This window comes from Rattus norvegicus, chromosome 11 (assembly GCF_036323735.1).
Source record: "Rattus norvegicus strain BN/NHsdMcwi chromosome 11, GRCr8, whole genome shotgun sequence".
Classification (NCBI taxonomy): Eukaryota; Metazoa; Chordata; class Mammalia; order Rodentia; family Muridae; genus Rattus; species Rattus norvegicus.
In genome coordinates, this window is record NC_086029.1 from 68,655,068 (window position 1) to 68,679,128 (window position 24,061).

Here is a 24,061-nt window from a genome sequence, read left to right on the forward strand (position 1 = left end):
CTCTCTTCTTTTTTAGGCAGAGTGTTACATTTTCAATCTGCAATGTCCCTACAGGCTTATGCATGAAACACTCGTTTCACAGTTAGTGATACTGTCTGGGGGGAGGCTGCATAACCTTTAGGAGGCGGGGCTCGCTGGCATAAAGAGATTGGTAGAGGAAATCATTAGAAGGTTGCAGCCCAGTCAGGTTGGTCCAAGCTTTATTCTCTGCTCCCCAGTCTACCGTGATATGGACCTTCCTACCATGCTCTCACTGCTGTAAAGCCACCATGCTTTCTTTTCATGATGGAATAAAACCATGAGTCAAAGTAAACCTTTCTCCCATGAAACTGCCCTTGGGTGGGGCTGGAAGGATGGGTCTGTTCATGTTTGAGGACTGGCTTAGTTTTTTTTCCCCTTCTCTTTTGGGAAACACTAACATAGAAATACCTTAGTTTTGATTTTGACCATTTGGTCAAAGAGAAGACTTTTCAAGGTTTGAATTTTGGGTCCAATATGTTATAGGTAACTTAAAGCATACTGAGATGTTTGAAAAAAAAAAAAAAACTCTATGCTCATACAAACTGTTTTGTTCTAGAAGACAAGTTTTGTGGTCACCACACATTTTAATGACAGGAATAATGCCCGGTTGATCATAAGATTTCAACAACTATCTGTGAGATAATTGGAGGGATAATTTAGGATGAGTCCCGTAGCTTTCAGAAGTTATTCAGCTATGGATAGAACACTTGTCCTGTTTTCAACAAAAATTTCTGGCCATATGTCCAACTCCTTTTAGTTTGCAATTTAACTTTTTCTCTCTATATTTTTAATCTTTAAAATTCTTTAATTAATTTCATTTATGTGTCTCTGCTTGAGTGTATGTATATGCACCACATGTGTTCAGCAGTCCAAAGAGATCAGAGGAGGGCACTGGATCTCCTGGGACTGGAGTTTTAGGCAATTGTGGATACGACCATGATGCTGGGATGACCCCAGGTCATCTGCAAGAGCAGCAAGCAATTTTAGTCATGGAAGCCATCTCTACCACCTGTAGGTCTTTTTTGAGTCATGTGGTTTCTTTTTTTGCATGCATAGATGATACCAGTGAAGAGGACAGTAAAAGACGTTGCTAATGTTATTAGAAAAACAGGACCTGTGTGTATGGAACAGGAAACAGCAGAGAAAAAATAGCCAGGTTTAACTGTAAACAATACAGACAAACTGTCAAACACGTGACTGCAGAGGCTAGGTTGGAACAAAGCCAGCCATATGCAACAGGGGAGAGCCTCTCCTCCTTGTAGGTAACCTGGAAATGCAACTGTTCCTCCCATACCCTCCATCGTGCCTCCCACCTCACTCCATTCATCCTGCTCCCTTAACCCTTCCAGTCTGCCCCTCCCTATGCCTTCCATCCTGTTCCTCTCACGCCTTCCACCCAGTCCCCCACCTCATGCCCTTCATCCTATCCCCTTAAGCCTTCCAGTCTGCCTCTCCCCATGACTTCCATCCCAAGATACTTAAGAGACTGTCCTCAGGCTGTCCGAATCATGGAAGAATTTGAACTTGTCAGTGGTAGCTTTTCCTGCCTTGTCTCTGCCCCTTTCCTATTTCTCTCTTCTGTTTAAAATAAGAATTTATTCAAAGAATGGGAGTTTATTTATAGGTGCCAATACGAATGTGAGCGGAAACCACAAAGGCTTGCACTGTGGACCTCTCCATTTTATCTGTGTACTGTTTGAAGCCCTGTGGGGGAGGGGGTGTTTCCTTTTATATTTGTGACTTGAAAGAGTAAATTAGAAACTCAGTTTCTTTCTCAATAACTAGGATTCCTTTCAATCTTTCTTCTCTCTCTCTCCCTCTCTCTCTCTCTCTCACTTATTCACTTAACATCTTGATCACTGCCCACCTCCTGGTCACGCCCTCCCACAATTCTTCCTCCATTCCACCTCCCTTTCTCCTCCTCTCCCCCACCCTGGCATATAAAATATTTGTGAGGTTAAGTGCCTCCTCTCCCACTGAGGTCATACAAGGCAGCCCAGCTAGAACATATCCCATGTACAGGCAACAGCTTTTGGGATAGCCCCCATTCCAGTTGTTCCTGACCCACATGAAGGCCAAGTTACACGTCTGGTACATATGTGTGGGAAGGCTTAGGTCCAGCCCATATATTTTCTTTGGTTGGTGAAGAACCAGGATTCTTTAAGTTAGTGGTTGCCTTACTAACCTCCTGGAACAGTAGACACACACACACACACACACACACACACACACACACACACACACACACATCTGCGTTAATATATACTTTCTGTAAGCCTGTGCAATTTCATGAGAAATCTTGAAATGTGTGGTAAAGGTTATCAGCCTGTGGGTTGCCATTGCCATTAGTGAGCATGTTGGGGGGGGGGGGTTCCTTTGTTTTTTTTGTTTTTGTTTGTTTTGTTTCGTTTGTTTCTTTGTTTTGGTAACTTAACACATATAAAATAAAATTCCATCTCCCACTTTTCCCTTTAATTCTTCTCAACCCTCCCCAACATAACCCTATTCTAACCTCATGGGTTTTTTGTTTGTTTGTTTGTTTTTGATAACTCATGACGTCCAGTTAGAGCTGTTCTCATGTGTATGCGTACAGGGTTTCTGCTGAACTATGGGGACCTACCAGACATTACGTCTTCCAAAAAGAATGACCCCTGACCCCGTCCTGCAACCATTCCCCACTAAAAGCTCCTCAATAAGTACGGTGATGAATATCATCCACCCTATCTATACCAGAGGACAAAGTCTGAGCACCGTGGCAGTGTTTGGACTTGAGGTTATTATATATATATTATGCAAATACATTAGCTATATTTTCTCATCACTGTGAACAATATCTGACAGAAGGAACACGTGGGACAAGGCTTATTTTGACCCAGAGTTCCAGGGGTGTGTGGTCCAATATGGCAGAGCAGTAGGTAACTCAGTTCATGGTGGTGGCAGCTTGTGATAAGAACCTTCACACCCTGGCAGATTAGGAAGCAGGTGGCTCCACCCACAACTAGAGCAGACAGCACCAAGGAGTTCCCTCTCCCCACTTAGAGAATCATGTCTACTAGCTAGGCCATATTCCCAAAGGCTCTCTGTACTTCCTTAAACTGTCACCAGCAGGGGACCAAGTGCACAGTGCTTATGGGACATTTCACTTTCAAACCACAGTGATACATTGAGTTCAGTTCATACGACTTTTTTCTCAGATTTAAAAAAAAAATTATTGGTATATGTTTTTTGATGGACATATAATATTGTACACAACACAGTAGATTTAAATTTTAAATTTCATTTATTATTTGGGGCACAGGTAATGCTTTACAAAACAAGGTACAAACAAACACAGCGTCTTGTATCCTACTGGGAATATTATTCTTTGTGGGTTACTTGTGAATGTTTATGTGTGAGTGCGGAGGTCAGAGGACAACTTTCAGAAATCAGTTCTCTCCTTCACTGTGGGGTCGTGGGATCAAATCCAGGCTGTCAGATTTGCCTGGTAAGCACTTTACTCGCTGAGCTATCTCGTTCACACTCCTAGCAAATGCTTTGAGATACCTCCAAGAACTCTTTAATCTAGAAACATGGCTGCTGTGTAATCCTCTAATTTTACCATGTGAATATGCTTCTTGGTCTAGGCATTTAGATTTAAAAAGAGGCGTTTGCTTTTGGAGGACAGGTTATGTTTTACAGAATGAGGTGCAAACAAATACAGGTTATTGCACCATAGTGGGAATATTTCCACCGCCTATCTGCCACAAAGGTTTAGTTTCAGTGTGAAGAGGTCTAGCTTAGAGCCATCTGTTTGATGTCTGCCTTGCCGGAGAGAACTTGCTAGAGCAGCAAGCTTTTCTGCATAAGCTTTAAAAGGCTTCTCTTTCTCTCTATTCTTTGCTATCCTTCATCCTGAAGGTCTAGGATAGATGATAAAACGGTGAGGGTTTTGTTTTGTTTATCAACTTGATACAAAATTGAGTTACTTGAGAAGAAGGAACCTCACTTTAGCAATCGACTCCATTGGACTGTCCTGGGGGTGTTTCTATGGGACATCATCCTGATTGACAGTTGATGTAGGAGGGCCCAGACAACTGCAGTGCCACCTCTGATCAGATGGCCCTGAGTTGTATAAGAAAGAGAGTAAGTAGCATTTCTCCATGACGTCCACATCAGTTCTCACCTCAAGCTCCTGCCAGGATGAACTATGGTTGGGACATGTAAGGCAAATAAACTCTTTCTTCTCCAATTAGCTTTTGGTCAGTGTTTTATTCCCACAGTTGAAAGAAAACTAGAATGGGTAACTATATATCAAATGCAGCCCTCCCCACTGTATGGTTGCAATACACTGAGCCTACAAGAAAGTGGGTCGGGCTAAAAGGAGCGTGAAAAGGAAATAAGATTTGAATCAATCTCTGGCCCACACTTGTCCCCCCACAAACCACGTGTAACATCTCATAACAGCATTTCTTATCTTTGTGAACACATCCTTTGTACCCAAGTGACTTCTGGCCAAACACTGTACTTAGGCTTCTGCCTGAAAGATATTTGTAAAAAAGGAAGTTAATGGAGGCTGAGGTACTGAGATCTTGTTAGCTCTTTAGGTGGAGGTGATCAAGTGATTTATGTCTCAGCAAAGTCATTCAAAGTACCTTAAGCCTCTGGATTTAGCCACTCTTAGTGGGCACTTGGCCTGTTTTGTGCTTTCTTTTCTCTTCTTGTCTGTTTTTCTTCTTTCCTTCCTTCCTTCCTTCCTTCCTTCCTTCCTTCCTTCCTTCCTCTCTCTCTCTCTCTCTCTCTCTCTCTCTCTCTCTCTCTCTGTATACCTTGTACATGCTACCTTACTACTGAGCTACCTCCCTAATGCCTTGGGGCATTTTAAATAGAAAGTTATTCAGCTTTAATAACAAGACAGTAATTAGATGCAGAGGACCTCCCAAGCTCATCTCAACAAACATCTTGACAATTTAGCATCCCTAAAATTAGGACAATGGCCATGAAGTAAATAAAACAACACCTTGCGGGTGCAGGTGTGAACATGGAAATAGTCTCATTTGCTAGTAGTTGTTTTCGTCTTGCTCATCTCCTTTGTGGTTTAATATTTTCCCTGCCAGTTCATTGGCATCTGCTCCTAACGAGCTTGTCAATAACCAAATGTGATCCTCTCCCGTTTATCTTAAACTGTAACTGTTTAAGGCAGAGGTCTGCAAAATTATTATCTAGAATAGGTTCAATTACAGATATTTTTAGCTTTGTAAAGCCTCTGGTTTGTGGCACAAATCAATTTTACCACGGTTGAGCAGCCAAAGGTAGTATGTAGACAAATCAGTGCAGCTGGGTTTCAATCAACCTTTATCTACAAGAATCCAGGTGGCAGGCTAGATTAGGCCAGTCAGTAGATTGTGCATAATTGACTAACTTAGTATGGACATGAATCCAGAAATACTAAAGAAAACAAAAATGGAAAATAAGGAATCAAGCCGTAGAGGGGTGCTCATAGAGAAGAGGTCTGTGTTACTTCTCCCATGCAGACATGAGACCATTTATGGACCAACTTACTGTACCATATATAGTAGGCAGCCAAAATGTACCATGGAGCAAACAATATTCTCTCAGTAAAAAGAGAAGATAGTTGGCTCTCCAGAAACTTCCTATTCTTTCAATCCCTGGCACTGTGGTATTTCTACTGGCAGCATTTGAGCTGTCTCTTCATGGCAGATCACTTGCTTAGCGTGGAGGAGGTTCTGGTAATGTTTACCTGAGCCATAGGAGAAAGACAAGTCTGATGAGAAGGTCAAAGTTTAAAAATACTGTTTAAAATTATATTAATGATGGTACGAGAAATTCTGAGTCATGGGGACCGTGAGTCCAAGGACACTAGATAAAGGACATGTCTTAGATTCATGGAATAAAGAAAATATTCCCGGTTTCCATAGCAAGTGGTGCCGAGCTGGAACTTAACGGTGATGAGGGATTCTCTCTGGGGTCATGGAACACGATGACTAAGAGTCCCCTGACTGTAGAGTACAGTTGTGGGGATGATTCATGAGAAGTTAGTGAGAAGAACAGAGCCTTTTGTGGTACACCTCATTGTCAATACTGGGACCTCTTCCCACCACAGATTATTTTTAACACCACTTAGAAACAAAGGTGGTTACTCTCTTTTTCAATGTGATGTTCAAGACAGTTGACTAATTTTTGAATGCTGGCTATTGTCAGACTCTGAGAGGCTCTGCGGTTTGCAGAGTCTGCTGGGCCAAAGCCCTCCAGAAGAAATAAGCTAAGGATCTCCATGACCCATGACTGCTTCAACTACAGTCCTGAACTCCTACTTTTATCTGTCAGTGCTAAAGAAACTCTAACTAGTCACTTCATTGTAGATGAGAAAAGTGGGTCTCAAAGGGGGCTGTAAGAGGCTGTGGCTGTTGATTGGCATATGAGGAGAATCGGCTGGGTACAAGAAGTTCATATTCATCTTCTGTGGAAGGTAGGGGCTGAGAGGTAGAAGAGAAACGAAGAACTGAATACTCAGTCTCTGTTCCTCTTGAAGACTCTCTGTGTCGGTCCACCTTGTTAGAGATGTTCTCATATAACCCCTCAGCAGGCTTGCCTGATGGCCTTCCCCTGAGGGCTTTGTGATCGACAAGGATGTAGCATAACTCTTCTGTGTAGGTCTCATTAGCATTGTCCTACAGGTCAAAGGAAAGGCACTATGAAGATCTAACCTCTTTCCGTTCTATTTATACTTCAGTAACAACACAGGTCTGCTGGGGACAATTCTATATTCCAGCACCACTACCTTCTTCATTCCTTGGTCACCTTAACTAAATGGCTGCAGGGGCATTCCAAACACTGGACTTGTAGATGGACAGTTCACATCACCCAAAGCATGTAGCTGGCTTTATGGGTTCCACAGTGAGCCTGACCACCTTGTATACTTGCCATGGTCTTAGAACATTGGATGTACTTGGATAACATTTAACTACTCACTAAGAAATTATTTGAGTCTCCTGTATCCCATTCAAAATGTAGCATAGGACAGTTTTGAACTTCTGATCCTCTTACTATGAATCCTCTACTTTTAATGCTCACTATGGGAGTATGTGTGTCATTGTCATCACCTCTAGTTTACTGTGTGCTAGGGATCAAACCTAGGGCTCACTGCATACTAGATAAACACTCTCTACAAACTGCACCACATCCACAAGCTCCTCATTGCAGATTCTCATATTATTAACTTGAGAGAAGGTTGCCAAAGCACTGAATTTGGAGGATATAACTTAATCTTTTATAGTTTGCTTCTGTGAAGTCAGAGGACACAGCAGTACTGTGATGCAATAATATGGGTGGTTGTGACAGTTACATTAGATGCCTGTCAAAAGCTCAGCACATAGCCTGTCATCAACAAAGTGCACAGCAAATGTTAGCGCCTTCCAGCAAGTTATGTGACAGGAGAGCTGATATTTCTGCCACCCGGCACTGCAAATGGCTTTGGGTTCCAGCCCTAGCATTTACAGTGTTTCTTTCAGGCTGGGATAGAAAGGTTCTTATTACCTGAATGGGAGCTGAAGTCATCCCTTCATCTGTAGAAAGAAAATACATTCAGTGAATCACAGGTCTCTTTCCTTAGGTAATGCCCACTGTGTACCTACTTGGTAAAACACACTTGGGAGGCAGACACACCAGAAACAAGTGTGCCCTCTCAAGTCTAGGCAGAGAGCATATGAGACTGGATGACATTCCCACACAGCAGATAAGAGAGTATACTTTCTAACAGGTAATATAGAATGGTGGTAGCATAGGGACTGGTGCTTGAGGAAAGTTTTCAGAACAGGGAACTTGGATGCTTAACATTTAGGAAGCAAGAGAGTTTTTCAAAAGATCTTTTACTCCAAACTGACTGCTTCAACCACAAAGCAGAGGCACACTTCCCATGCCTGGCATCCAAGCAAAATAAGCAGACAAAAAATGGAGGCAGAGCTGTTCACAGGTGGCAGTACCATGTGGCTCATGGGTTTATATGTCTCCTAATATTCACATCACTACAAACTTTTATGTCCACGTGGGACTTCACAATTGCCACTAGAAGAAAGGGTTCTGTGGCCTCATTTCAGTTATGTTTTTTTTTTTTTTTTGATTCTTTTTTTCGGAGCTGGGGACCGAACCCAGGGCCTTGTGCTTCCTAGGTAAGCGCTCTACCACTGAGCTAAATCCCCAGCCCCTCAGTTATGTTTTCTTTTGATGGAAATTGGTGTTTATTGGGACCCTGGGAGCACTACAAGATGCACAGAGCTCTTTCTTGAGACTCAGTGCATAGGTGTGGTGAGCTGTACTCTCCACTTTAAACCCAATGAGGGAAAGACACAATTTTCTTTGGAAATGCTAGGGTCCATCTTCACACCCACATTTCCTTATTCTCTCTCTTGTATTTGCTGTCACTCTCCAACCACTCATGAAGTCATGGAACTTTAACTTCAGCACTGATCTGTCCCCACAGCCTTGTGAGAGGTCTGCTGGCATGACTTCTTATGAAGAGAGTTCATGCTTATACCTCATCTTGGGAAAACTTCTCCCTCCTTCCCTGTTGCTCCTAAGGGGAGGAACAAAACATTGAGCTGCCTCTCTGTGCTCTGGCTGACACATTTGTCAGTAAGTTCCTTCAGTTTCCAGATTGGGCAAAGATTGAGGAATATGGAGGTCATAAAATCATTCCCTGCTTCAATGAGACCTGGGCCTAATAGAAACAAACAACAACAAGTAAACATAGAACTGGATAAATCATAGCACTAGGTGTAGGGTTATAGTAGGGATATTCTCCTTGGGCTTTGGGGAACACAGAGAAAGGGCATTTTAGAAATGTATTGCATCAGAAGTAAACATGATGGGTAAATGATGACTTACTTTGCTTTGGAGACTCTTGTCGAGCTTTAAATGTGCTTATGTTTTTCCTGTAAGAAAGGAATGCGGATGGGTTGTCCCAATATTCAGAAGCTTTTTAAAACATTAGATTATGAAACTTCAGCTTCAACCTTTGCTTTAATAATTATATTGTGCTTTGATAATACTTCTTTTAACAGATAGGAATGAAAGAGTAAGAGGGAAAACCTAAGATGATTTTAAGCAGAAATATATTCCTTTCTCCCTCCTTCACTTGTTTCTAGTTTGAAATGTGATCGGTGCATATGCAGTGTCAAGAGGCTACAGTTTGGGGGAATGTTTCTGACACAAACTTCCATTTTGTTTTTACCATGCAAATGAAGGAGCAGGCAGTTTTCAGTCCCAAGCCTAACCTGTGATCACACAAGCAGAAAACAAAACACTTTCCATTAGAGTACCCTGTTTAGAAGGTCCCCTAGAAATATGTTGGCAACCCATTGTCGTATGGCAGACAAAGACACAGCTACTATAAGGATGGCCACAGGTCTCATATGCTAAGACTGCTTAATGTCATTAACAACCACTTAGCCATTTTTAGCAATCCTCTTACTCTCCTTGAGGGTCTCAGGTTGGGCAATAAATTATCACCTGGAGTACATATTCTCCACGCAAAGGGCAAAAATGAGTACTTCCTTACAATGTGAATACTCTCAGTATTAATGGGCAGTTTCATTTTTGCATCAGAGGCTTACCCTTGTGAGAAGAAGCTACCACCCATGAGGCAATTATTCTTGATTCTTGCCGCACACCAGGGGCTGTTTCCTTGACTGATTCTCAGTGACTGTATTTCAGCTTGGTACCAAACTTAGGTGTAGCCACACAGAGGAAGGAGCTCACAGGTACAAGTCCCACATTGAGGACACAGGTAGGGAATTAACTCCTCGGAGCAACACTTCACTTACCAAGGGAGGCAGGAACATCCTTCAACGATGTGACAACAACTCCAGCCCTTGAAATATCTGAAAGAGATGACCAGAAGTCACTGACCCTGGTTTCTCAAGCTTTACTGAAGGTGACTTCTTTCCCTTTGTTTTTGCTGTCCTTATTTCTTAGGTGAATTGGACACAAGTCTATGACACCATCAATTTCTAACCAGGGATAAATTTCTATATTATCCTCAGTAAAGGAAGCAAAATGTTTTAAAACCCACAATTCTAGTGATCTACTTGGCAAACTGCGATGGATTTATCTCCAGAAAACCAAGGTGCAAGCCTGTAGACATTTGGAAAATACCATTCAGAAATGTGCCTGCAGTGAACTTCTCAAGTAGTTTCCCTGAAGGGGCATCCCAGGAAAGGCTGGCTGAGACCTGTGGCTGTGGGTGGGAATACCAGCTTGGTTGAACAATTATGTGATATCAGAGACTTTGGTGCTGAGGGACATGGCCATAGTTCTCTCTTCTTAGTGTACTTTGTTCCCTGGAAACCATTTGTTTTCACCTTCCTCTTCTGCTGTTAAACGACATCATAAGGAAACTCCTGAGTCTGACTGATGTGTGGAAAACAGGCTCACCAAGGGAATAAGGAAGCGAAAGGGAGGGGAACAGTTGAATTTTGAGTTACTAGATCCATATTTCTAAACATTTGGGGCCAGAATTTCTTAATTTATAAAAGGAGGGTATCTATTCTACTTACTTCCTGAAGCTATAAGGATCATACAAAGGTGATGATGTTTGCGAGCTGCACTTCTTTTATTCAGCTCCTTGCAATGCTGTCTTACATTTTAATATGAGTGCTTGGTTTGGGGTGAGTTTGGGTAAGTTGATTACAACATGTTCAAGAGAGGTGGAAAGAAACATCTAAAGATGTGCCTGCCAGTGAACTAGCTCAGGAGGTCTCCCAGAAAGGGTAGCACAGGAAAAGCTGGATTGCGACTGTGGATCGCAGAGACAAACCTATGTGATAACATATAGATGCCAAAGGTCCCAGGTGCCTGTCTTCTCATAAGACTTACTATCAAGTCTATGATCTCTCCCTTCCTCCCTCCCTCCCTCCTTCCTCACTTCCTTCCTCACTCCCTCCCTTCCTCTCTCTCCCTCTCTTTTGCCATTATCCCCCATTCTTTTCTTTCATTTTTCATCATGTGACATACATACTTAAATAGATGGCCAATGACATCTCTCAAAAGTGATTCTCAGCTTGCTTGCATTGAAGAAATGCAGCCTTGGATGGGAATAACCTTTGGGTCCCTGCCTCTTAGATGGTCTTAGATTTTTGGCTTGTTTTTATGTCCTCTCTCAAATGTACTTCCTAGAACACTGAAAATTGTTGCCAACTTTGGTAGGTCACAGAACAACAAGCTTTGCCAAAATTTAGAGTTCTGAGACCTCAGGTACTAAGACATTGCAAGATTCATTCCTTCGTTGTTCCCTAAGACTGGGGACTCAAAAGACCACCCAGGAGGGATGCATGAGACTGTAGTAGATTCGCAGCACTGGCCTACACAGGCAGCTCTCCATGAGCCTTTCAACCTCATGGCATGGGAGAATGCATTTAGCCCCGAAATAGAAACACAAGGCTTAACATGACAAAGCTAAGGTAGAGATTTGCACAAAGCCACATTATTCCACAAACAAAGAAGCAACAGGATTTCAGATCTTTCTTTCAAGTTATACCAGGGATTTAGGCATCTAATTTCCTGTTGCCAAGGATACAGGAGGCTCTTAGAATAGCAGCATGTCTCCCGTTCAGTGTAAAGAAGTCATGTTGTCTATCTATTCTTCACAAACTCATCACCATGATGGCTGGCAGTGGGCCTCAGCTTTGGGGAATATGTAGCCTCAGCCCTGAAAACTCTCTCTTCTTGGGAGGTGGGGAGCGTATACTCTCACCTGCAAGGCCTCCCCTTGGCATTTTGCAGTCTCAGATTCCAAGGTGTTTCCTGCATGTCCAGCTGCCACCTAAGATTTAAATTTCAGAAATAGACCAAGTGTTCCCTTTTGTAATTTCTACTCTAGTTTTATGTTTCTCCCACTTTTTTTTTTTGGTTTCTTTTGTTTATGTGCAATCCTGAACCACCTGAGCATGTCCCTCATTTCCCTGTTGTCTATGAATGGTTTCTTCTGAAGCATGGGACACCGCCTGTGTCACATCTAACATCTCTAGCACTACAAGGAACAGCCCACCTATGATGCTAGAAGCACTCCTGGAAATCCTTATCAGCCTGAGAATTCTTTCACAGGAAGAGGCCTGGCTTCTTAGTCACTGAGGTCCCAGGGCCTGCATCCAAGTAATGGGGTTCAGTGAGTTAGCACCTTGCACAGAAATCCAGAGAACAAGGGATAGATAGAAAGGGATAGATAGACAGATAGATAGATAGATAGATAGATAGATAGATAGATAGATAGATAGATAAATAGAAAAAATAAAATAGAGACAATAAAATCATTCACTGTTTGGGTTGAATTTGTGTTTAAACTTTTTTTTTGTTTACATTTGCTTGAAATTGAGAATATGAAGAAATAAAATTGGTGAGTACTTCTTAGTATGCACCAGCCTTTTTATGTGTGATATTTCATTCGGTTTCAGAACAAGTCCATCGGTTGATACTATTGTCCTGTTATTTATTAACAAGGTATCTGGGGACAAAATTTAGGCAACTTGTTTTAGCATCCACAACCAAGAAGGGGGAAAGCCTGGGTTTCCTTTGGGAAAATGCTCTTCTCTGAGACCCTGGGCTCTTCCTGTGAGGAAGAGATATTTTCTATTCTCTGATCTGCAGAGACATAGTAAGCTGTGTGCCCACAGGGATAACAGAAGAAAGATGGACCACAGATGACAGCACAGGAAGGGGGACGCTGGGATAATTGGGAAATTATTTAAGGATAATAATATCTGAACCATAGGCTGCTATCCTAAGAATAAATATAAACTAATAAACCACATAAAAATGAGTAAGGAAAGACTACTACAAGTGAGTATGGGGAAAGAAATATAAGAAATTTCCACAATGAATTGGACCATCTTTAAAGTGTAATGAACACAGAATAATAAAAATCTAACCACAGACTAGAAAAATAGTATATTTTGCAATATTTATGAGAAAAACCCATTAAAGATACAAATGGCTTTTGATTTCAGAAAGAAAATGTACTAAAACTCAAACAAAAATGAATTGAAGGAGTACTAGCTCTTAGTGGATAAAGAATACAAGTGACTTAGGGAATAGGAGCTAACACAGAGACTGTGGGTGTAACACTGTAATTGTGAGTGTGGTTCCCAGCTCATGGCACCCTCTTCTGCCTGTATTTCTATGCTTCACGCCTTCTCATAATAGATATACATCGGTGTTACAACACCTAACTCCACAGCAAAGTTCCGAGACATGAAAGTGCCTGTATGCCATCCCTCACGGTTTCCTCATCTATACCGTATCTTCGTTTTGCTTTCTCTCTCCTTGGGAAAGCTTCCACTCATCCCTCTTGCACTGAATACCCGCTGTGTGCCAGAAACAAAGGCAGAAACCAGGAATTCACAAGGCCGTGAGCAGAAAATAGGAAGCAATCCACGCTTTAGCAGATTTCTCAGGGAGATATAAGGGCGGCCATTCATAATCTCACAGAAGGCTATTAGAAGGGGGGTTGGGGGGAGGGAGAGTCCAGAGCAAGCACTGGCTCTCAGGAAAGGACACAAATACTCCCAAGCATCCCTTGGGTGAGTGGCATTTTGCAAGTCCTCATTTTTCTATGTTCTCCTTTATATGCTATCTAAGACCAAGGCAGCAAGTAAGACCACCGCCAGCTTACTGTCTATAGATCACCTAACTTTATACCATAGAAACTCCATTATTTCGTGTAATCATATTTTCTTTCACATGTGCTTTCTTTGCTAGAATGAAAATGTTGCTCTGAAAATTGAGAATAGTCCCCGATCCCTGAAGCCTTCTCTGTCAGTGACTATGACTCCTCACTTGGAACCTCTGGGTAGGGTTATACTGTCATTTCCATTTGAAAATGAGGAGACCAAAGTCCAGGAACATGAAGTCTTCTCCCTAGTGACACGACCTTTTCCTTAACCTGCTTATAAGTGCACTAACTGCAGCCTCACTGTGGCAGGAAATGTGTCGCTTATTTTAACTTTCTAAAGACTCCCCTTAAGGGTGGGCACTTATAACTTATTCAAGAACACCTAGGGCCTAAGAAAACATGCCTTTCCCCAGCCGCAGGAGAGTTGTTTCATTTCTTAGATGGACAGGAATCCTGCTTTAATGAAGTCTTTCTTGCTTTTCACCTATTCTTACGTTGGGATTGTCTGTATGTGTGAAAACCTGTAAGGATGTCACATGGTGTATAGCTCAGGAGAGACTCAATTCCTGTCACACCCCTTTCCTAGTCCATTCACCCCATGAGCTGGCCTCCTTTTCTCTTTCACCTCTGGCTCAGGTCTCTACTCTCAGGAGCCAGGGAGCTCACCTGGTTGTCCTCTGCAGACAGTTCCCCATCAGTCTCCTGAGCGCCTTCCCTCTGGTAGTCTCCACTTCCTTCTCACCTAGCTTGCACCTTGGTCTTGCTCGTGCTCGGTAACTGGCAGTTTCCAACTGACAGCAGGGTGAGAGCAGCTCTGGCCACCCTTGTAGACAGCCAGAAAGAGGAGGTGCCTAACGGAGGAGGAAGAGGGCTGAGGGGAAGATGAGAGGCACATGCGTGTCCTGAAAGGTCAGGGCTTTGATGCACCAGGCTATTAACCAAAGAGCTGGTTAGGGAGAGTGGTAGCCACTAGGGAACCCCTGGTGTATCCTAATGGATGAACTATGGGAGATTTTCTACGGCAGACACCTATGCTTAATAAAGAAAGTCAAATGGGGGAGGAGAGTTGCCTTAAAAACAAAATAAAAATAAATAAAGAAAACGAAAAGCCTGAAACAACAAATACTTCACACCACTCAAAACAAAACAAAACAAAACAAAAAACCCAAAAGAGAAGACAGAATCAAGCCACAGTCTAGTTGGACATATATAGACTTTCAAAATTTACTCATGAGCACATATACTGGAGTAGCTGTACAAACAAAGGGAAGCTGAAAGGAACCAGTGTGGAGTGAAGGGGCCAAGGAGCCCCTAGGGAAATTGTAGGGTAAAATGATTTATTGTGGGAAATGGGAAAAATGGGAGCACTCTAATTAGTGTGTGAGTGGAGGGTGCTAAATCCAGAAGAAGGAGGGTAAATTAACAGCAAGGAGGGCTGAAAAAGTCATAAGAAGCCGTACTATTAGCTCTCTACCTAAAAACGCCGATAATTATGGAAGCCTATGTATAAATATTCCTATATTGGTTTAAATATAAATTTCACATCTGGTCTGACAACTCCCTTCAGGAGTCAAAGATCTGAAACTGCAGCACCACATGTTATAAACCCTCTCACGAGTTGTTGGTCAACTCCCTCCCCACAGAGCCTTATTGAGATTGCTCTTGGCTGCCCCCTAGAGGCAAAAGTCCATATTGCAGCAGACACCTTGCACTTCAGAGGGCCCTGGCTCTAGCCAACCTGAGTGCCTCCTGCAGTGCTCGCCAAGAGCACCCCACTCCCATGCACATCTAGGTGGCACAATGATATCAGGAGGGGATTTGTTTTTCGTCTTGACTGTAGTGACTGTGCCTTCTTCACTATTTACAGAACGGTACCGAGGATGGATTAACTGTATAGAAATTATATGGAATCCTGTCACTGCAATTATGTTTTCATTCCTGTTTGTTTTTTTTAATTAATCTTCTGTGTGATGGTTGTTTCTTCTTTGATTACTCGTTCGTTCATCTGATCAACAAGTATATGTTGAGAACCTACTGTGTGCTGAGCATCTTGGGCTCAACAGTGAGCAAAAAAGAGGAAATATATTTATTTGCTTGACTTTCAGTAATAGAGAAGTCATATCTAAGGCAAACAGCAGGATGGGAACTGTCTTACTGTTCTGTTGCTGTGAAAGACAATAGGAGCAAAGCGACTCATATAGAAGAAAGTGTTTAATTGTGGCCTTGCTTACAGTTTCAGAAGACTCATTACTGTGGGAAACAGACAGACTTGGCCTGGGAGCTGTAGGTAGCAGAGAGAACAAGGACCTTGCCTTGTTTGGGATTTTGAAAGCTCAAAACCCACCCTACTCCCCACCCACCAGCTACACACCTCCTGAAACAAGGCCACGCCCACTCTCAAAAGGCCACACCTCCTAATCCTCCCCAAATGTTTACATTGGCTGTTTACAGCTAGAGTCAAAGCACTAGGGGCAGGGATTGCAAATCAGTTTGTCATTTTGGGTTATTGAGTCCCCGTTTTTTTTTTTTTGTTTGTTTGTTTGTTTGTTTGTTTTCTGTTTTTTCAAGTTTCAGTTTTACTTCCGACCACTAGATGAGGACATTGAGCTGTGGAGATCTCAGATACCAGGAAAGAAAGTGTTGATTTTGTGAGAGGCGGAGCTGGGTATTTACTACATACTCTTGTTAGTGTGGTCCAGACTTGGGGCTAAATAAACTGCTTCCATTGCGCAGATGAAAGTGTTACAAGTCCAAAAAAGAAATCTCTGAGCCGTTCTCTCTTTATTTCCATCAGTATTTACTTTAGTACTTAAGATCTGTGAGAAACGGTACTCAACTGAACTAGAAACAAAAACCTGGATATTTATATGGGAAATGAGGGTGAAATTAGATTTAGGAACTGAGATCCTTGCCCTTATCTACTTCTTGTTTGCGCTTGTGTGGGGAGTTAGTCCCCAGTGTAAGAACTATCCCACTATGCTTTTATATGATAAGGAACAAGACCCGAATAGCTTTAGTTTGCTGGCTTTCGGACAGTCACAAACTCATGCTCTTTTTATGTGTGAATTCTGTGATTATTTTGCTACCATTTCCTGTATTTTGTAGGAGGGATAAAAGAGATCCACACATTCTTTTTGGGTTGTCGTTGAGCTTGGGGTGTGGCAGAGATCTAGATCTCTGTGACAGGATCACTTCCTACATTGGAGTCCTTTTTTGGAAGTTCTTTACAATCCAGACCAAACTTCAAGCCACACACTGGCAGTCATTGAAACTGTGACTGTATACTTCTCTTCAGTAGCATAGATTTCCAAAATAGGACTGAGACAACCTCAGTAGCCTAGCCAATGGCACGTGATTAAACCGACTCACAGTGAGTCCTCTGCATAGTGAAGATGTCAAGTGATTTATCTGAATTCTGTAAATGCCATTGCTTCCTTTTCAAAATGAGGCTAACCCGCCTGTGTAAATACAGTGATGTTCCTCATGAGCTGTTGTTGGTAGAGAACACTTCTCCCCTCTCCTGGAGCTTGTCCCGGATTGAGATGGGACTCTCCATTCTTTGTCATTGCATTCTTCGACCTCCTTCTCTTCTGTTATTCTGCTGCATAACCTGGGTAGTCTTCATGTAGTTCTCCTTCCAGATACATTTTGGGAATGGATTAACCCTGCTCCCTGTTCTGAGGTGTGCATCAAGCTTAATGCTATACGCCTGCAATAATCTATGTTTCCAATTCTATCAAAAAGAACAGCCACATTGACTTGTAAGCTCCGCCAGCAATAATGGTGTGTACGTACACATGTATATGGACATGTGCATGTGTGTTTGTGTATCTTCCTGTGTATACATACAAGTGTGTGTTTTATTCTCTATCTTAATTCTTTGTGTCTCAGCTAAGAACATAGAGGCAGGGCACACCAATGGAGTCTCTAAAACAATTCTGCAAGGGCTGCTTTGTCCTTGACACTGAGAAAGGACTAGTTATGATTACCCAAAGGGTCAGCCCTCATTGTCTTGTGTTCAAAAACCCATCTGTGACAGCAGTTTCTACACTTGGATCCTATGTCCCCAACACGAGTTGTTGGCATAGCATTCAGAATTCCCAAATCTTGATTCTGAAGATGGGCATTTAGATTTTTATTAACTCTTCAGTATCTATTTATGGTGCGCCATATTGGCTAAATGTATAGAGTAACAACTTATTTTCAAGTCCACGTTCCATATCCTAGAAGCTGTGACATTTTCTGCACATTACTTAAAAATCACTGTTTTACTTTAGTCCCTCATAAATGGTGACTAAATATATCTACCATGTATGGTTACTATAACCATCACATTCCTGACTTGGTATAGTGAAACACATCATACACCCAGTGCTGGTTAGTTTTACCTGTCCCTATGACAAAACCTAGAATCACCAAAGAGAGGGCTCTTCATTGAGGGGTTCCCTAAATTAACCTGAGCAATGAGCATGTCTGTGGGACCACTGTCTTGTTAATTGAGGCACAAAGGCCTGGACTGAATGTATATGGCACCATCTCATGGGCTGGATCCTGAATTAATACCGAAGAAACTTGGCTGAGCAGAAGGCAGCAAGCGAGACCATGTGCATTCTGTCTGCTCTTTGTGGTTGATGCTCTGAGACGACCTGCCTGAGGAGTAGAGTTAAGTGGTATTTTGATAATAAGTGGTCAGCTAGAGAGAGAAAACCAGGGATCTATAAGGTGAAGTAGAAGTTTCTGATACTGACTTGTGATGCAGACTCACATGGTATTTTGTTGAAGCAAGGCCCATGGACGGACACATGATGTTTGGAGTATAAATAGGACTCAATGGACAGTAGTGGCATACTTGTGTAGCTAGTTTTGCAACACTTCATTGGGCTCACATCTTTATCTTTTCTGATCTTCACTTCATTGAGAGAGGCACGGCTGAGAACTTTTGGTGGCTCAGCTAGTCCTGGTCGCTCCCACTGACTTGTGCAGATTCATCAGAGGCCTAGAGGTTTCTGCTGAATGATGCCACTGCTGCCGATCCTGACACTACTTGTGATGGCTTGTATATGCTTGGCAAAGGGAGTAGCACTATTTGCAGGTATGGCCTTGTTGGAGTAGGTGTGTCTCTATGGTGGTTGTGAGCTTTAATACCTTTATCCTAGCTGTCTGTCTTTTGGCAGCCCTCAGATGAAGACGTAGAGCTCTCAGTTCTGCCTGCATGATGCCTGCCTGTGCTCTGCCATTTTCTCACCTTGATGATAATGGACTTAATCTCTGAACCTGTAAGCCAGCCCCAATTAAATGTTCTGTACCAGTCCCTTGGTCAAGGTGTCTCTTCACAGCAGTAAAACCCTCACTAAGACACTACTGAATTGGACTACTGGTATCCTGACAAACCAAGATTGGAATCACCCCAAAAATACTACTTTCTAAACAGGTCCACATCTCCTTGTCCTATTTATCATTTTTTCATCCCTATCTTTGGACAGTGGGCTAGAAGAGGGGTCGAAGTATTTGAGAATCCTTATTAGAGTAGGTTTAAAAAAATCTAAGCCTACAAGAAAGTCTTGTAGAGTATTACTTTAAAGTTATCCTTACCCTATCTAAATACAGAAATACCATCATTTGTAGAGTTGGTTGACTAGTGCAAGGTACTTTAATTCACATTATCACACAAGAGGCATATAAACTTTGGCTTGTCTCTATCTCCATAAATATATGTTTTCATTGCCATGGTGAGAAGCTCAGGCGACTGACTAAACTTTCTTTCCAGGTTATTTCTTGGAGACACTTGAGATGTCAATAATATCTTCCAAATATTCCTCATTTTCTTCATTCTAAAATTGGATAGGAAAACAAATCAAATTTTAAGTCTTTTAAGAAAGTATAATGGCTAAGCTTTGTCAACTTGATGCAGTCTGGAATCACCTGAGAGGAGAGTGTCACGAGGGATTGTCTACATTGCAGTGGATTGCGGGCATGTCTTTGTAGCGCTGTCTCAGTTAAGTTACTTGATGGAGAGTCAAGTTTGGTGTATGCAGTTTTGTTCCTTCTGCAGGGGGTTCTGAACTACCCAGGAGTAGAGAAATCAAGCTGAGGAGAGGCAAGCAAGGAAGATGGCGAGTGTGTATGAATTACGTCTTCCTGATGTGAAGTTCTAGCCTTTATTTCCCATCAAAGCTGGATTACAATGTAAAATTATAAGCCGAAAGAAATTCCTTTCTTCTCCAAGTTGCTGTTGTAATCTGTCACAACCACAGAAAGGAAACTAGAACACAAGGGTTTGATGGACAAAGGAGTGTTGGTGTGGGACCCAGTTTAGAACAGAGGACTCTGCAGTGGTCACTGTAAATATTCCATCCTGGAGGATCAGAACAGGGGTCTCTTGGTGGGATGGAACTTTGAGGGGTTATCTTGCCCTTTCAAGGAAAACCATGATCTGGAATGATAGTGGTGAGAAGGAACAAGGTAGCAGTCCCCAAACATAAGCACCATCTAACACTTGGGAATAAAAACATCTAGTCAACAACCAGCTTGATGGGATGGATGCTTTATACATTCAACTGACTGCTGTCTGTCTTTCATTGAACCCTCACCATCTCAGTGCTGTTTCTTGAAAGAATATCATGCAGTCTTTATCTCTCTGCCTCAACTTTTCAAGTACTTGAATTCTCAAGTACTAGAGCTGCAAGTTTGTGCTAATTTTTTTTCTTTTAAATTGATAGGCAAGCATCATTCTTTGAAAACCGGTACAAGAACACTAGCTTCCCTGGCTGTTTTCTATCTCCAAAATATGTCGGGGGAGCTGAGTCCTACAAGCTTGGTAAGCTTAGCAAGTAACTAATACTTATACTCTAGAATTACCTTGTATTTTTACCTTAACTCTCTTCCTTATATGATTTTTAATTGAAGTTTTCTTTTGTTATTCTAGGCCTAGAAGGTTAGTATATGAGGCTTTCTGAGAAATTTAGTTTAGTTCAGGACAGAAGAGATCAGAATACTGTGCACTGTGTTCATCAAGAATGGTGATTCTAGAGGCTGGCTGCTTTCCGACTGGAAAATCCTAGATGCTTTGCAAAGGTAGTTGTAGAAGTTGTGGCAGCCTTTGAATCTGGCCAAATTCAGCACATGATAGAGTTAAAGGGGCTCAGATTGCAGCCAATACTATCCTTGCTGACACTAGCATGCTAATATGATTCAAGACAAATATCCTGCTATCTCTTGGATTTGTTAGTCATTTGTATAATATTTACACGAAAGTATGTTAGCAATGCCTGTCATGTGCTGGGCAAAGGGAAATTTTTCATATCCAAATCTGTAAAATGGTTAATAGGTAAACTCCTTTACCTATTAACGCATTGGTAGTTTCCATGAATTGAAGACTTTCTTTTAAATTAATAAAACTCAAAAAAAAAAAAAAAACCCAACAAACAGCTCTCACCTCTTTTTTATCCTCATCATCTTCAGAACTTTCATTTAATGTTTCAAGTGATTCTGCAAAGGAAGAGAGAGTTATTCCATCTCTGGAGGTAGTCACACTTAAATAGGTCATCTATGATCCCATATGGATTACAAACACAAGGAATCTGCGACCTCGCACCAGTGGAATGAAAGGTCACTTCTTAAAGTGTGTCTTACAGGCTTTAATTGTAAAGATATGTAACAAGTGCACAGGAGAAGTGAAAATCTGGGGAAAAATAACATTTATGCTTTTAATGTCCTTTAACACTGTGATGTTAATATGTATTGGGAAGGCCTATATTAGCAATGAGGACCCATGTGAAAGCCACACTTTCTTTGAGTTTTAGTCAGCAGAAAGTACAGGCAAAGAAACACGAAAGAAGGTTAGCAGTGAGATGATCACTTATGATTCTTGAGGGAGAGACAAAGAGATTGGTGGGGAGAGCAGACAAAGACAGAGACAGAGAGACAGAGAAAGGGACAGAGACAGAGAGAGGAGAAAGATGTTGAAAAGAAACGTGCAGTAAGTCCATGAATGGAGAGATGTGGGGTAGTTTGAGGGTCCTAGGTAGTAGATACAGTACATGAAAATGCCCAAGAATTAGAGACCACTGGGTCTTTTGCTTCAGAAGGACCATTGTCGTTTGGCATGTCTAGGGTTTGGAGACTGAGGAGAAATGGCAGCTGCAGAGAGAGCAGTTAGTATCAGCTCGAGGACCATAATCTACAAGTGTTTGATCTTATGGCTAGTAGGAACCCATATGAGGACAGGATTTTATGTTCACAAAGATGCATATATCTGGGTTCTGGAGAGATGGCTCAGAAGTTAAGAGCATGTATTGTTCTGGATTTCGGTCCCCAGCACCCATGTTGGGCAGTTCACAATGGCCTACAACTCCAGCTCCAGTGATTTCTTATTCCCTACCTGCCTTGAGCACCTACACACACATGCACAAACTCAGAATTATAATACATTAAAAAGTTTTAAGTATACACCAACAGAATGTAATAAAGATAAAATTCACTTAGAATTAACAGCATAGCATTGGTAGTTTTGCTTGACATATACCACAGATCTTTTTACATTGTAACATGAAAAGTTATTATTTTAATGATTATGTAATAATCAATCTTCTTGATTAAATTGTTAATTTTTTATTAAATTGTAATTTATTATACAGTTTCACTAACTCTAATATTTTATCTTTATAGTGATGCCCAATTCCCTTTTTATACTCTTTTATATCTTTGTAATAAGTGTCTAGAAAGCACATTATTTAATCAAAGGTTATAAAGCTTATTATTTTTAAAATCTCTATAATTTCATTAACTTATACTAGTACCAATAAAGTAAAAAATATATCAGATTTATTATTCCTTTTTCACAAGTGAGTTTCATACATATATTTTAAAATCTCACTGTGGTGGGTAGTCCTTGTAAAACTTGGGTTTAAAAATCACCTAAGAGACATTTTTGGCTGTGTCTTTAAGGACATTTCTTGAAAGGTTTAACTGAGGAGGAACCCCTCTGAGCATGATAGCCTCATCTCCTGGGCTGGTGTCCAGGGATGAGTAAAGAGAGGAAAAAGAGAGGAAAAAGCAGATGTCAAGCTGAGCACCTCATTCTTCGCTCTCTGCTTCTTGTGTGAATGCACAGTAACCGAAGCACCTCACGTTCACTGCCACATTCTGTCCTCCCTGCTGTGATGAATTCGATTTGCCTGGGAGCCAGCATAAACCTTGGTTCCTTTAAGCTACTTCTGGTTATGTATTTGGTCACAGCAATGAGAAAAATAATGAAAACAATCACTAATGAAGGGGATGAACTTGTAAATCTTCTATGCCATTTAATTGATGAGGTATTGTAGGTCCTAAATAATCCTATTTGCTGTAGTATAGTTTGTTCGTTTGTTTGTTTGTTTGTTTGTTTTTTCCATTGTACAGTTTTGGCTTCTTCGTCAAATATCAAGTATTCATGGGTATGTGGTTTCTATACCAATACCCTGCAGTTTTTATTACTATTACTCTGTAATACACTTGGGGTCAAAGGTAATGATACCCCTAGAAGCTCTTTTATTGTTCAGGATTGTTTTAACTATCCTGGATTTTATTTCATTTTCTTCCGTTTTTATTAAATTGGGTATTTCTTATTTACATTTCAAATGTTATTCTCTTCCCCGTTTCCTGTCCATGAGCCCCCTAACCCCTACCACTCCCCTTCTATATGGGTGTTCCCCTCCCCATCCACCCCCCATTACCACTCCCCGAACAATCCCCTACACTGGGGGGGGTCCAACCTTGGCAGGACCAAGGACTTCCTCTTCCACTGGTGCCCCAACAAGCTATTCATTGCTACCTATGCAGGTGGAGCCCAGGGTCAGTCCATGTATAGTCTCTGGGTAGTGGTTTAGTCCCTGGAAACGCTGGTTGGTTAGCATTGTTGTTCTTATGGGGTCGCAAGCCCCTTCAAGCTCTTTCAGTCCTTTCTCTAATTCCACCAACAGGGATCCCATTCTCAGTTCAGTGGTTTGTTGCTGGCATTCGCCTCTGTATTTGACGTGTTCTGATTGTGTCTCTCAGGAGAGACCTATATTCGGTTCCTGTCAGCATGCACTTCTTTGCTTCATCCATCTTGTCTAGTTTGATGGCTGTATATATATGGGCCACATGTGGGGCAGGCTCTGAATGGCCATTCCTTCAGTCTCTGCTCCAAACTTTGCCTCCCTATCTCCTCCTATGGATATTTTTGTTCCTCTTTTAAAGAAGGAGTGAAGCATCTGCATTTTGGTCATCCTTCTTGAGTTTCATGTGGTCTGTACATCTTGGGTAATTCGAGCATTTGGGCTAATATTCACTTATCAATGAGTGCATACCAAGTGTATTTTTCTGTGATTGGGTTACCTCACTCAGGATGATATTTTCTGT

General features: G+C 41.7%; 2 protein-coding genes across 9 annotated transcripts in view; both read right to left on the reverse strand.

The window, feature by feature from the left end:
- Nucleotides 1-3,282: 3,282 nt before the first annotated feature.
- Gcsam (germinal center-associated, signaling and motility) lies at nt 3,283-14,531 on the reverse strand. Of its 3 annotated transcripts, XM_001064866.7 has the most exons (6): nt 14,348-14,519; nt 11,768-11,836; nt 9,840-9,896; nt 8,902-8,948; nt 7,555-7,583; nt 3,283-6,689 (listed from the first exon to the last, which is right to left on the reverse strand). In XM_001064866.7, exons 1-6 carry the CDS (start codon nt 14,374-14,376, stop codon nt 6,372-6,374), a joined length of 549 nt encoding a protein of 182 aa, XP_001064866.2. In that variant the 5' UTR covers nt 14,377-14,519; the 3' UTR covers nt 3,283-6,371. The 3 variants fall into 3 exon arrangements, with proteins under 3 accessions (XP_001064866.2, XP_006248413.1, XP_038944818.1); XM_006248351.5 differs by lacking the exon at nt 11,768-11,836 and having other exon boundaries at nt 14,348-14,531; XM_039088890.2 differs by lacking the exon at nt 8,902-8,948 and having other exon boundaries at nt 14,348-14,477.
- Nucleotides 14,532-19,312: 4,781 nt separating this feature from the next.
- Nucleotides 19,313-24,061, reverse strand: part of Slc9c1 (solute carrier family 9 member C1) — a 66,495-nt gene continuing 61,746 nt past the window's right edge. For 5 of the 6 annotated variants that reach the window (XM_039088182.2, XM_017597925.3, XM_017597926.3 and 2 more), the window contains 2 exons: nt 21,117-21,169; nt 19,313-19,512 (listed from right to left, as the gene is read on the reverse strand). In XM_039088182.2, coding sequence (XP_038944110.1) covers nt 19,450-19,512; nt 21,117-21,169 — 116 coding nt within the window. In that variant the 3' untranslated portion in view covers nt 19,313-19,449. The remainder of the gene's footprint in view (nt 19,513-21,116; nt 21,170-24,061) is intronic. The other variant, NM_001008762.2, reaches the window with a different exon arrangement.